This window comes from Oryctolagus cuniculus, chromosome 11 (assembly GCF_051225735.1).
Source record: "Oryctolagus cuniculus isolate XC-2025 breed Fujian yellow rabbit chromosome 11, ASM5122573v1, whole genome shotgun sequence".
NCBI classification, from domain to species: domain Eukaryota; kingdom Metazoa; phylum Chordata; class Mammalia; order Lagomorpha; family Leporidae; genus Oryctolagus; species Oryctolagus cuniculus.
The window spans coordinates 33,560,311-33,573,725 of record NC_142877.1 but is presented as its reverse complement, the minus strand read 5'-3'; the positions used below and the strand labels follow the sequence as shown (position 1 = coordinate 33,573,725).

Sequence of the window (13,415 nt, the reverse complement as noted above, 5' to 3'; positions counted from 1 at the left end):
AGCTCCCTGCTATTGCCTGGGAAAGCAGTAGCAGATGGCCAAGTGCTTGGGCTCCTGCACCTGCGTGGGAGACCAAGGAGAAGCTTCTGGCTCCTGGCTTTGGATTGGCCCAGCTTAGGCCATTGTGGCCATTTGGGGAATGAGCCAGTGGATGGACGACCTTTCCCTCTGTCTCTCCCTCTCTCTGTCTGTAACTCTGCCTCTCAAATAAATCAATAAAATCTTAGAAAAAAATGCATCCTATGGTCAACAGTGTCATAGTGTCTCGGTGCTTTCCTTTCTTAGCGATTCATGAACAGCGGGGTGACTTATAATTGATGGTGTTCTAACTCTACCGAACTGCCATCTATCTGGACCCTGATTAAGTCATAGTTCACTTGATTCCATCCTTTTCTTTGAACTTACTGCTTCTGGTAACAAAAAAATGTGTTGCCATAAATATTTAGAGCCATCAAAAGATTCAGAAATAATATATGCCATGAATGGATAACAGACTTGAATGGAAAATGAGATGTCTAGGGGATAAACATTAGAATCAGAATAATAATTTATACCCCTAAATGTTAAGGTCTTTAAGCATCAAAATAAGCTTCCTTTTCTTATAGTGTGTATATTCTCCTGATATTTGAATCCTTTTGAGAAGGAAACTGTGGAGAGAACCAGGTACATTTATTTAATAGTTTCCCTCAGGCCTGAATGGACTCATTATGGTTGCCCAATATGTTTTTACATTAAGATTTTATAATGTTGAGGAACTGAAGCATTTTTGTAACACATTCAATCTTATTATTTTTAAAGGGTTGCAGCGCAACAACTATGGGCAGTATAGAAATAGGATTATGGATATTTTATCTTATTATACAAAATTCACTGTAGACTAGTATTTTTGGAAAGTTTGAATATGAAAAACTATTCCTTAGATACACTTAATATAATGTCCATTAATTTAAAGATACAAGTATCACTCCTAAATAAGTTATTCAGGGATAACAACAGCTAATATATTGCTTCAGACTCATTCACTGCCTTTTGTCTATGCATTTATGCACCTTTAAATAATATTGGACTCATTCTATGAGCAATTTTGTCATTTTAAAAATTAATGTTATATTGTTTCACATTGATCTCAGTCTTCTAAAACACATTTTGTTTTATTTCAATATCTTTCTTTTTTTCCAAAGAAACATTTTATTTAATGAATACAAATTTCATAAGTAGAACTTTAGGAATATAGTGATTCCTCCCACCATAACTGCCCTCTCATCCCCTCATCCCATCCTCACCTACTTCTACCATTTCCAGTCCATTAAGAAAAACAAAAACAAAAACAAAAACAACTGTTCCTCAACAATCAAGACAAGGGCTGTTCAAGTCATTGCTTCCCAAAGTGTCAATTTCACTTCTACAGATTTCCTTTCAGGTGCCCTATTAGTTATTACAGATAAGGGAGAACATATGGTATTTGTCACTTTAGGACTGGCTTATTTCACTAAGTATGATGTTTTCCAGATTCATCCATTTTGTTGCAAATGACCAGATTTCATTTTGTTTTACTGCTGTGTAATATTCTACGATGTACATATCCCATAATTTCTTTATCCAGTCTTTAGTTGATGGGCATTTAGGTTGATTCCATGTCTTAGCTATTATGCATTGAGCTGCAATAAACATGGGGGTGCAGATAAGTCTTTTATTTGATTATTTCATTTCCCTTGGGTAAATTCCCAGGAGTGGATGGCTGGCTTGAAAGGTAAGTCTATATTCAGATTTCTGTGGTATCTCCAAACTGTCTTCCATAGTGGTTTTACTATTTTATATCACCAACAACAGTGGATTAGGGTACCTTTTTTCCCACACTCTCATCACCATTTGTTGTTTGTTGATTCTGTGTGAAAGCCATTCTGACTGGGGTGTGGTGAAACCTCATTATGGTTTTGATTTGCATTTCTCTGACAGCTAGTGATCCTGAACATTTTTTCATGTGTCTGTTGGCCATTTGGATTTCCTCTTTAGAAAAATGTCTGTTTAAGTCCTTGGCCCATTTCTTCACTGGGTTGTTTTGTTGTGGAGTTTCTTTTTTTTATTTTTTTGACAGGCAGAGTTAGACAGTGAGAGAGTTACAGAGAGACAGAGAGAAAGGTCTTCCTTCTGTTGGTTCACTGCCCTAATGGCAACGATGGCTGGTGCTGCACTGATCTGAAGCCAGGAGCCAGGTGCTTCCTCCTGGTCTTCCATGCGGGTGCAGGGACTCAAGCACTTGGGCCATCCTCCACTGCCCTTCTGGGCCACAGCAGAGAGCTGGACTGGAAGAGCAACAGGGACCTTACCCAGCACCCCAACTGGGACTAGAACCTGGGGTGCCAGTGCCGCAGGTGGAGGATTAGCCTAGTGAGCCACAGTGCCGGTGTGGAGTTTCTTGATCTCTTTATACATTCTGGTTATTGATCCTTTATCAGTGCATTGTTTGCAAATAATTTCTCCCATTCTGTCGGTTGCCTCTTCATTTTGCTGGTTTTTTTTTTTTTCAGTACAGAATCTTCTCAATTTGATGTAATCGCATTTGTTAATTTTGGTTTTGATTGCCTGTGCCTCTGTGTTTTTTTCCAAGAACTTTGTGCCAATAACTTGCAGGGTTTCCACAATTTTCTCTAATAATTTGATTGGATCAGGTCATAGATTTAGGTCTTTAATCCATTTTGAATGGATTTTCATATAAGGTGTAAGGTAGAGGTACTGCTTCATACTCCCGCATATGGAGATCCAGTTTTCCAGCACCATTTGTTGAAGAGACTGTCCTTGCTCCAGGGATTTGTTTTGGCTTCTTGGTTTCTGGCATTTGTATTTGGTTCCATTGGTCTACCCATCAGTTTTTGTACCAGTACCAGGCTGTTTTGATTATAACTGCCTTGTAGTAGGTCTTGAAATCTGGTATTGTGGTGCCTCCAGCTTTTTTTTTTAATATGATTGCTTTAGCTATTCGAGGTCTCCTGTGATTCCATATGAACCTCAGCATTATTTTTTCCAGATCTGAGAAGATTGCCTTTGGTATTTTGATTGGTATCACATTGAATCCTTAAATTGCTTTTGGGAGAATGGACATTTTGATGAAATTGGTTCTTCAAATCCATGAGCTTGGAAGATTTTCCCATTTTTTATATCTTCTTCTATTTCTTTTTTAATGTTTTATAATTCTCATTGTAGAGATCTTTGACATCCTTGGTTAAATTCTAAGATATTTAAATTTTTGTGTAGCTCTTGTGAATGGGATTTATCTTAGAAGTTCTTTCTCAGACGTGGCATTGTCTATGTATACAAAGGCTGTTGCTTTGTGTGTACTGATTTTATATCCTGCTACTTTATCAAACTCTTTTATGAGTTTCAATAGTTTCTTGGTGGAGTCTTTTGGATCCTCTATATATAGAATCATGTCATCTGCAAATAGGGATAGTTTGACTTCCACTTTCCCAATTTGAATCCCTTTGATTTCTTTTTCTTGCCTAATGGCTCTGGCTAAAACTTCCAGGATGTACGGTTTGATTTTGCTTCTTTTGAATTTATTGAGACTTGTTTTATGGCCTAGCATGTGGTCAATCCTAGAGAAAGTTCCATGGACAACTGAGAAAAATGTCTATTCTCCAACTGTAGGATGGAAAGTTCTGTAGATAGCTGTTAGGTCCATTTTTTTTTTTTTTGACAGGCAGAGTGGACAGTGAGAGAGAGAGAGACAGAGAGAAAGGTCTTCCTTTGCCGTGGGTTCACCCTCCAATGGCCGCCGCGGCTGGTGCGCTGCGGCCGGCGCACCGCGCCGATCCGGTGGCAGGAGCCAGGAGCCAGGTGCTTTTCCTGGTCTCCCATAGGGTGCAGGGCCCAAGCACTTGGGCCATCCTCCACTGCACTCCCGGGCCACAGCAGAGGGCTGGCCTGGAAGAGGGGCAACCGGGACAGAATCCGGCGCCCCGACCGGGACTAGAACCCGGTGTGCCGGCGCCGCTAGGCGGAGGATTAGCCTAGTGAGCCGCGGCGCTGGCTTGTTAGGTCCATTTGGTCTACAGTGCTGATTAACTCTGTTTCCTTGCTGATTTTCTGTCTGGTTGATATGCCCATTGCTGAAAGTGGGGTACTGAAATCCCTCATTACTACTGTATTTGAGTCTATGTATCCCTTTAGATCCTTTAACATTTCTTTTAAACAGCCAGGTGCCCTGTAAATAGGTGCATATATGTTTATAATAGTTACATCTTCCTTTTGAATTGATCCCCTAATCATTACATGGTGTACTTCTTTGTCTCTTTTAACAGTTTTTGTGTTAAAGTCTATTTTGTCTGATATTAGGATGGCTACACCAGCTCTTTCTTGGTTCCTGTTAGCATGGAATATCTTTTTCCATCATTTCACTTTCAGTCTGAGTGCATCTTTGTTAGTGAGATATGTTTTCTGTAGGCAGCAAATAAATGGTTTTTGTTTTTTAATCCATTCAGCCAGTCTGTGTCTTTTAACTAGATGGTTAAGGCCATTTACATTCAAGGTGACTATTAATAAGTAATGACTTTGCCCTGCCATTTTCCCATAAATATTCCTAATTTTTTATTTTGGATTTCCTTTGTACTTTTACTGGGAGATTTACTTCCTTTTCCTTCTTCCATAGTGATGACCATGTTTTTGTGTTTCTGTGTGCAGCATATCCTTAAGTATCTTCTGCAGGGCTAGATGGGTCATGACAAATTCAATTTCTGTTTGTCATGGAAGGTCTTTATTTCACCTTCATTCATAAATGAGAACTTTGCAGGCTATAGTATTCTGGGTTGATAGTTTTTCTCTCTTAAACTTAGAATATATCTTGCCATTCTCTCATAGCCTATAAGGTTTCTGATGAGAAGTCCACTGTTAGTCTAATTGGAGATCCTCTGAAATTAACAGGTGTTTCTCTGGTGCATACTTTAGAATCCTTTTTGTTTTACTGTTGAGAGTTTGATTACAATATGTTGTAATGAAGATCTTTTCTAGTCATGTCTATTAGTTCTATGTGTTTCCTGTGCTTGGATGCCCCCTTCTTTCTCTAAATTGGGGAAATTTTCTGTTATTATTCCACTATAAAGGCCTTCTAAACCCCTCTCTCTTTCCACACCTTTAGGAACCCCTAAAACCTGTATGCTGGGTCGTTTGATAGTATCCTGTAGATCCCCAACATCTTAATTTTCTAATTTCTTCTTCTTGTGTTCGGTTTGACTGTATAATTTCCCATGCTTTGTCTTCTAAGTCTGATATTCTTTCTTCTGCTTCACTGATTCTGTTGTTAAGGCTCTCCACTGTATTTTTTATTTGTTCTATTGAATTCTTCATTTCCAAGATTTCATTTTTTTTTTTTGACAGGCAGAGTGGACAGTGAGAGAGAGAGACAGAGAAAAAGGTCTTCCTTTTGCCATTGGTTCACCCTCCAATGGCCGCCGCGGCCGGCGCGCTGTGGCTGGTGCACCGCGCTGATCCGAAGGCAGGAGCCAGGTGCTTCTCCTAGTCTCCCATGCAGGTGCAGAGCCCAAGGACTTGGGCCATCCTCCACTGCACTCCCTGGCCACAGCAGAGAGCTGGCCTGGAAGAGGGGCAACCAGGACAGAATTCAGCACCCTGACCGGGACTAGAACCCGTGTGCCGGTGCCACAAGGCGGAGGATTAGCCTATTGAGCCACAGCACCGGCCGTCCAAGATTTCATTTTGATTTCTCTTTAAGATCTCAATTTTGTGGGAGAAATTTTCTTTTGTGTCATGTGTGGTTTTCATTAGTCCATGCATTTGCTTCTGATTACTGCTAAGTAATCATATGATCAATTTTTTGAATTCCATTTCTAGCATTTCTTCCATCTCATCATCTTCATAATCTAGTATTGAGGTGTTATGTTCTTTTGGGGGTGTTGGTTTCTTTGATTTTTTGCTGTAGCGGCTTTTATCTTTGGACTATGTCTGATTGGATTAGTGGAGTGTCTACTTAAGGGAATGATATAGGTGTGTGGTAGGCATGGCCAGAGAGCTCTGTTCAGTGCTCCAGGGTAAAGGATGTGTCTGAGGTGATACAACCAGGTTTGGTGTAGTAAATTTTTTTTTTTTTTTTTTTTTTAATTAGAGGGGAGGTTTCTTGTCTGTTGACGTGGACTTGGCTGAGTTCCTCTCCTTGAAGGAGAACAGTCCTGGGCAATAGCCCCAGTAAGTATATCATCTGTCCACTCTGCCACAAGGACCAGCAATATCTCTTGCCAGGTAAACAGGGAGCCCTGATCACGTGGAGTCTCCCACAGTGACTGCCCAATGTCTCAGCCAGAGCTGAGTCCTCCCACACAGCATCAGTGTTTTTACAATTCCGGCACACAAGCCTCCCACAGTCACAAGCCCCCAGTCCTGAGTCTGTTCTCCCCACCAGATCTCATTGCTGGGTGCAGACACGAGCAGCATGACTGTTATGTATGCCCAAAATGGTGCCTTCTCTCTGTCAGCTTGTTACAGGGTGCTTTTGCAGGAATGATCAGGGAGAGAGAAAACGTGTCCTTCCTTTGTTTTTTCTCCTCTAGTTTGGGGGATACATTATCCCCCATGGGGTTCCAAGCCAGGTTCCCTCTAGGCTCTTCCTGTAGCTTTTTAGCCAGTGGCTTGGGCTTCTGCAGTCTGGTCTCACCTCACTCTCCAACCACTGGTGTGGAGGCTCTTGGCTGCTGGAGTCCTAAGTTGTGTGCATCTTTGCCCTCCACATAGGTCCACTGTGTTCCTCCAGTTTGTGTGTAGAGTTTCCTCTGCGGTTTTCTCCTTAACTCTTCCCTGAGACTGCACTCTTTCCACTTTTTTTAAACTATCTTTTCCTAGACTCTAGCAGCAAGCTCCCTCCCCACTCCACCATCTGAATCCCTCGATATCTTTCTCAAGCAAGTTTTCTATATGCATTTTGTGTATGTTTGTTGACACATAAATACATTTTTATGCTTTAAAGTACATAAATAACAAATGGATAGCCCTGTAAATTTTCAGAAAGCTAACAGGTCAGTCAGAATATTGCTAGTGCGCCAAAAACCTTCCTTTTGGGTCTTGTTCCTCAACAAATGTAATCCAAATTAGGTTCTCTAATGGCATGTATTCATTTCGGCTCGTTTTGAACTTTACATTGATGAAATTAGGCAGAATGTATTCTGTGTCTGGCTTCCTTTCCTGTGCATTATGGTTGTGTGTTTTATGGTTATTGTTTATTTCTACATTTATGTCTTACTCTATTCTATGAATATATCACTATTTATATTAAGTGAACACTCTACAATTTATTTATTATCTACCCTAATGTTGATGGAAATTTGAGTTGTTCACAAAAATTTTGGCTCTGATGATTGCCGATGCTTTTGATGAATATTTGTGCAATTTCTGTTATGTATTAAGTATTAAAAATTAAGACTCTACGACATACTGCTAATTGTGCTGTGTGAAATTTCTACCAATTTTAATCCCACTAGTTGATAGCCAAGTACAAACTATTTCTAAACTGTGTCACAGTTCTTAAACAATCTGCATTTTATGGTCACAAGTGGATCATATTCTACTATCCAAAATCCAGTTTATTGTCTGCTCTTGGGGAAGACATGTATTCCAGTTCACTGGGTCACATTCCCAGTGGAAAATTCTTCTTTGGCTCTGAAATAGCTGTCTTATAAAACCATGTTAGTTGTATGTCAGCAGGTCTTGCTTGCTAAGTATGTTTTCTTTTCTGTGATTATATCATAAACTAGGACTGTCTGTTTTTTTTTTTAAATTAATGATGTTATTTTTCAGAGATGAGTGGAAATTTTTCCTCTACAGACACTGTAATATTCAGCTGCCTAATTCCACATGGGGACATGGTAGTATTTACCTGTTAGTACACTCTGAATAAGATCTTCTGTTTTTGCAGGTGCCTTTACAGAACCTGCAATGTAAATAGACAATAAAAATAAATAAATCTTTTTACATTTATTCTTCCTATAAAAATAAATACAAAACAAGAAAAAAAACAATTTGGCATTTGAGTCTCTTTATTGAGAAATTTTAAATTGAGAGAAAATTATTAAAAATTATTTTAAAATGTCTTCATTTTGTAGTTTTGAGACAAATTTAATGAAATAAGAAATTATATGCTCCTTTTGTAAGGAGAGGACACTCTACTTGGAATCAAAACAAGTTAGGTAAAGGCAATGCCACTGCCACCTTTAGCAACATCAGGAACAGAATGTGGGCTTTGAAAAATCAAATGAGAACCACTAGGCACTAATAATCATTGCAGGCAAGATCTACTGATGGATGCCTAAACCAGTGGGCAAAAGTATAAGGAGAAATGGGATGTTTATATAGTTTCAAAGTTGTCTTCCCCTAAAAGGAGAGATCATAACTCCCAGGGGAAAGATCACTTTCACAAATGATCTGACATCCAGTGATGGGACACATCAGTATTATAAAGCTGGATAGGATGATTTGGGAAGGGCACAGCAGTGCTTCAAAGGGGTTCTTGCCAAAAATGTAGAATCTCAATCTAATCATAAGACAGTAGGCTGGCGAACCCAAACTGAGAGACAGTCTACAAAGTAGCAAGGTTCTGATAGACAGCAAAGACTGAAGGACTGTCAGAGATGAAAGTGCGCTAAGGAGACATGGCAATCATCTATAACATAGGATCCCGGAGCTGGAATCTGAAACAAAACATGACATTAGAAGAATAAAGCGCATGAAGCTGAAACCTGGTCTGTAGTTCAGTTCATAGTGCCGTGTCAATGTTAATTTTCTCATTTTGATAATTATACCAGAGTCCTGTCCAATGTTAGTTTTTGGGGAAGTGGAGATCATTTTTTGCAATATGTTCTTGGCCCTTTAAAAATTTTTCCTGTAAGTCAAATTATTCTAAAATATAAAGCAAAAATAAATGTCAAATATCACAAGCTAAATAAAACGTTAAATTCTTTTTAACTCTCAGTAGCACAAGACTATGTTTATTTGCATATATAAATGATTTATTTATATTTTGAAAGTACTCAGATGCTTATATTGGTATTTGAATTCTTTATTTGAAAATAACATGATTAAGTCATCTTCTTACTATCATTGACTTCAACACTCTTAAAAGCATAGCGCTTGGACTGGATGTATGGCCTAGTGGTTAAGATGCTGGTTAGGATGGCCACATCCCATATCAAAGTACCTGGGTTTATACCTGGCTCTGGTCCCTGACTCTAGCTTCCTGCTGATGCAGACCCTGGGAGGCAGTGGTGATGGCTCAAGTAATTTGTTCCTACACCTATGTGAAATGCCTGGATTGAGTTCTCAGCTACTAGCATAGACACTCAGCCTGGGCTGGGGCCTTTGTGGATATTTGTTGAGTGACCCAGCAAATGGGACTGCTCTCTCTCTCTTCCTCTCAAATAAATAAAAAATAAAAACAGGAAAGCAGAGTTATCAGTACATGAATGTCTGATTCCATTTAAATATGATTCTTTTTAAACTCTCACTCTCCTTCATTGGAAATATTCTTGGACCCTTCATTGGAAATATTCTTAGACCCCTATTGCTATAGGACATGAAGCCATGCCTTCATGGAAGGAAATAACTTTTATCCCTTTTATTTACTTTATTAAGCAATTTAACACAAAGTTATCAAGGACATTCTACCTCTCAACCCTGAGTGATGGGCAAATGAATTATCCAACAGAAGCCTGTCCTAGGAAGCCTTGTAGCTACTGTGAGAAATGAGACCTGCACAGGAGAGATGATAACATAAAGCAGCATGAGGTTAAATGTCAAGCTTAGCTGCACAGAGATGTCTGGAAATGAGACACAAGTGCAGCTAAACGCAAGAATTTTAATATCAGAAGGAACTGTGCCTGTCCTGAATCCATTCTTCCCCAGCTAAATGGCCTTTATGAAGGACTTTATCAGTTGAAAATGGCAGCTTATCCATCCATAGAGTGGGGGCAATAATAAAATGTGCCCTCATAAGCCATTGGCGGGGGGAGACAGGGAGAGCAATGGAAGCCATGTGATGGTCTGAGGACAAAGCCAGCACAGGTTCGTCACTCCAGATCATGGAAAGGAAGTCACAGAAAGAGGCACAGTGCTCTTGGCAGAGGTGCTAATGAAGAGAACCGAGAATGTGTGTCCCGGATTTGTTCATAATTTGCATGGAGCCCTCTTTACAATCATGCCAGCGGAGGGATCCTAATCCATTAGCAAACAAAGACCCAGGTAGCCTTGGGGATCTGCTGTTGGTGTGGCTTCATAAGTTACCCACAAAGTCACAGGAGCACTTAGGAGTCTTTTTTTGGGGGGGGCACTCATTCATTCATCTGTCACACACTTGAGAAGCGCATCCCACGTCCATGCATCTCTTCTCACTTGCAGCTTCAAACATTGACTCAGACAACCTCCTTCAGTGGCCTGTAACAACCATAGACCCTTACTCAGGTTGTGCAACTCTTACCTGGAGCTGGTTGGCTATGCAGAGCCTGGGAGGGTGGTTTGGGGGCCAGGGATGAAGTGTGATTCACTCCATTTTCTGCTGGAGTGGTCTTGGCTTCACTTGGTGCCTCTGAAGGTGCTTCCCCAGGATCAGCCTAAAATCGTAAGTATCCTGTCATTTCCAACATTTCTTACTGTTCTTTGATTGCTTCCCTAAACCAACAAGGCTATATTTTATAGCATTATAGCATTTTCACAACAATTCTGGCCCCTAGAGTCTGAAATATCAAATTTGAAACTGTATGAAAAGCAGGGTAAAAACAGCATGGTGTAGAACCATGACTGTGGTCACTTAAAGTCCCAATTTTTTCACCAACCTATGACTATGCCCTTTGGCAGTATCCTCCCACATGTATTCCAGACCTAACTGTGTGATTTTCTTTGCCAAATGAGACCAGCAATCTAGATGCAGAGGATTTAAAAAAAAAAAAAAGCTTGTGAATTCCACCCCCTCGCACCTCATTTTCACACCCCTGCTGTAGCAACAGGAGATGTGAGACCATGTGGAAGAGAAAAGTGCCATCCTGGCCAAGGACGTCCTGGCCCAGTCAGTCCCCAGATGACCATGTATGCATAAGCTGCGCTTGGTCCAGATGAGCAGAACTGCACAGCTGGTCAAATGACTCATAAAAGTACTAACTAGCTGATGTCATTTGGAAGTTATTTGTTTACAATAATAACAAACTGATGTGGTGCAAAAGAGCATAGGTTTTCAACTCTCTGCATTAATGTACCTGGAAAGGCAGTGGAAGATAACCCAAGACTTGGGTCCCTGCCACCTATATGGGAGACCAGGATGGAGTTCCTGGCTCTGGCCTTCATCCTGGCCCAGACCTGGATGTTGTAGTCATTTGGGGAAATGAAATAGCAGATGGAAGAGGGAAGATCTCTGTCTCTCTCATGCCGTCACTCTACCTTCTAAATAAATCTTTTTTTTTTTTTTTTTTTTGACAGGCAGAGTTAGACAGTGAGAGAGACAGAGAAAAAGGTCTTCCTTTTGCCATTGGTTCACCCTCCAATGGCCGCCGTGGCCAGCGCACCGCACTGATCTGAAGCCAGGAACCAGGTGCTTCCTCCTGATCTGCCATGCGGGTGCAGGGCCCAAGGACTTGGGCCATCCTCCACTGCACTCCCGGGCCACCGCAGAGAGCTGGACTGGAAGAGGAACAACCGGGACAGAATCCGACTGGGACTGGAAACTGGTGTGCCAGTGCCGCAGGCAGAGGATTAGCCTATTGAGCCATTGCGCTGGCCCTCTTAGAAAAACAAGAAAGAGTATACATTTTGGAGCCAAACTTGCCTGCATTCAAATTCTGACCCTGCCATTTGCTAGCAATATGATACTAGGCAAGTCAGTTAAATGTATGTACTTCAGTTTCCTTACCTGTATAGATGAGGATATATATCTAAATTATCTATCTTGTGTGGTTGTTAAGAGGACTGAATAACTAGATACTTATAAAGTAGTTAGAATAGTCCCTGATACATAGTAAATACACATTAAACAAAATGAATGAAACAGTTAAGCTGGTGAGATACTACCAATTATTCACACTAATAATAAATGCATTGCAACTTATGGTATCTCCACTCCATCCTTCCTAGTAGCTACTTCACTGTACCCCATACAGAATAAATCTTTAATAAATGCTTTCCAAATAAAAGCTGATCCTTATAAAATACCTGTCTCAGGAGGACATACTATTTCAATGGAGTTTTGCAGTACTCTAAATGTTCCACAGCTCTTCATTACAATTGTCTTCTGAAGGGCAGATGTTGTGGCACAGTGGGTTAAGCCACGGCTTGAGATGCCCATTTCCACATCAATGCCTAGGATCCAGTCCTGCCTATGCTTCTGATACAGCTTCCTGCTGATGCACACCCTGTGAAACAGCAGATGATGGCTTAACCTTGGTCCCTGCCACCCACATCGGGTAACTGGATGGAGTTCCTAACTCCTGGCTTCAGCCTGGCTCAACCCCAGCTGTTGCATGTATTTGAGGAACAAACCAGTGGATGGAGGATTTCTCTCTCTTTCTCTCTCTCTCTGTCTTTCAAATAAATAAAAATCAATAAGCTTTTAAAAATTAACAAAAAAACACTTTTTTTAAAAAAAAATTGTCTTCTGAGTCTAGGGCTAGTTTTAGTGACAGTGAGGTTGTCCCAATGCTCTCTTCTGTAGTCCAATAAAAATACATTATGAAGTATGCTTTCCGGAAGTCACTTGGAGCCCGACATTGTGACATGCTGTCCTATAATAGCACATTGCCATTTGATGACATTTTTTATAAAAGCTCAGTGAAAAGTAGTGATGAAAATTGTCACAAGTGGCCTTTAATTTCTCTACCAAAGATATCTTTAACACAAGAATTCTAAAACTGCTTCAAGTCAAGGCAGAAGTTATTGTAATTCAAGAAACAAAGCCTGCTTGTATACCATGGCCTGTTCAGTATTGTTGGTAGAGAGGCATAAGAGATGAACCCTGGTACCAGGTAGGGACAGGAGCCTAAGCAAGGATCTGAGGCAGTTGATGTTACAGGTTATGGTACAACTCTTCCCTGAAAAATGACTATTTCTTATGGGTAAGTTACATTATAATTGTATTATTTATTTATTTATGTCGGTCTTTGAACCATATGCCTATGTCATTCAGCAAAACATTGCAAACTGGAGACTTTTAGTCCCAATGGGGTGTGTAGACATTTTGTCTTTGGTTCACTCAATGCTGCCAAATCTTTTTTTTTTTTTTTTGACAGGCAGAGTGGACAGTGAGAGAGAGAGACAGAGAGGAAGGTCTTCCTTTGCCGCTGGTTCACCCTCCAATGGCCGCCGCTGCAGCCGGCGCACCGCGCTGATCCTGGCAGGAGCCAGGAGCCAGGTGCTTTTCCTGGTCTCCCATGGGGTGCAGG

At 40.6% G+C, this 13,415-nt stretch overlaps 1 protein-coding gene and 1 long non-coding RNA gene across 7 annotated transcripts in view; one reads left to right on the top strand and one right to left on the bottom strand.

Moving 5' to 3' along the window:
- Positions 1-12,202, top strand: part of LOC149123405 (uncharacterized) — a 43,281-nt gene extending 31,079 nt beyond the window's left edge. Inside the window, exon 2 of the long non-coding RNA XR_016215912.1 lies at positions 11,461-12,202. This is a non-coding gene — a long non-coding RNA (uncharacterized LOC149123405). The remainder of the gene's footprint in view (positions 1-11,460) is intronic.
- PLCB1 (phospholipase C beta 1) overlaps positions 1-13,415 on the bottom strand; it is a 792,589-nt gene that overhangs the window by 141,205 nt on the left and 637,969 nt on the right. For all 6 annotated transcript variants that reach the window (XR_016215911.1, XM_051846235.3, XM_008256382.5 and 3 more), the window contains 2 exons: positions 10,469-10,601; positions 7,877-7,930 (listed from right to left, as the gene is read on the bottom strand). Coding sequence is in view for 5 of the 6 variants with exons in the window: in XM_051846235.3 (XP_051702195.1) it covers positions 7,877-7,930; positions 10,469-10,601 (187 nt within the window). In the remaining variant the exon portion in view is untranslated. The remainder of the gene's footprint in view (positions 1-7,876; positions 7,931-10,468; positions 10,602-13,415) is intronic.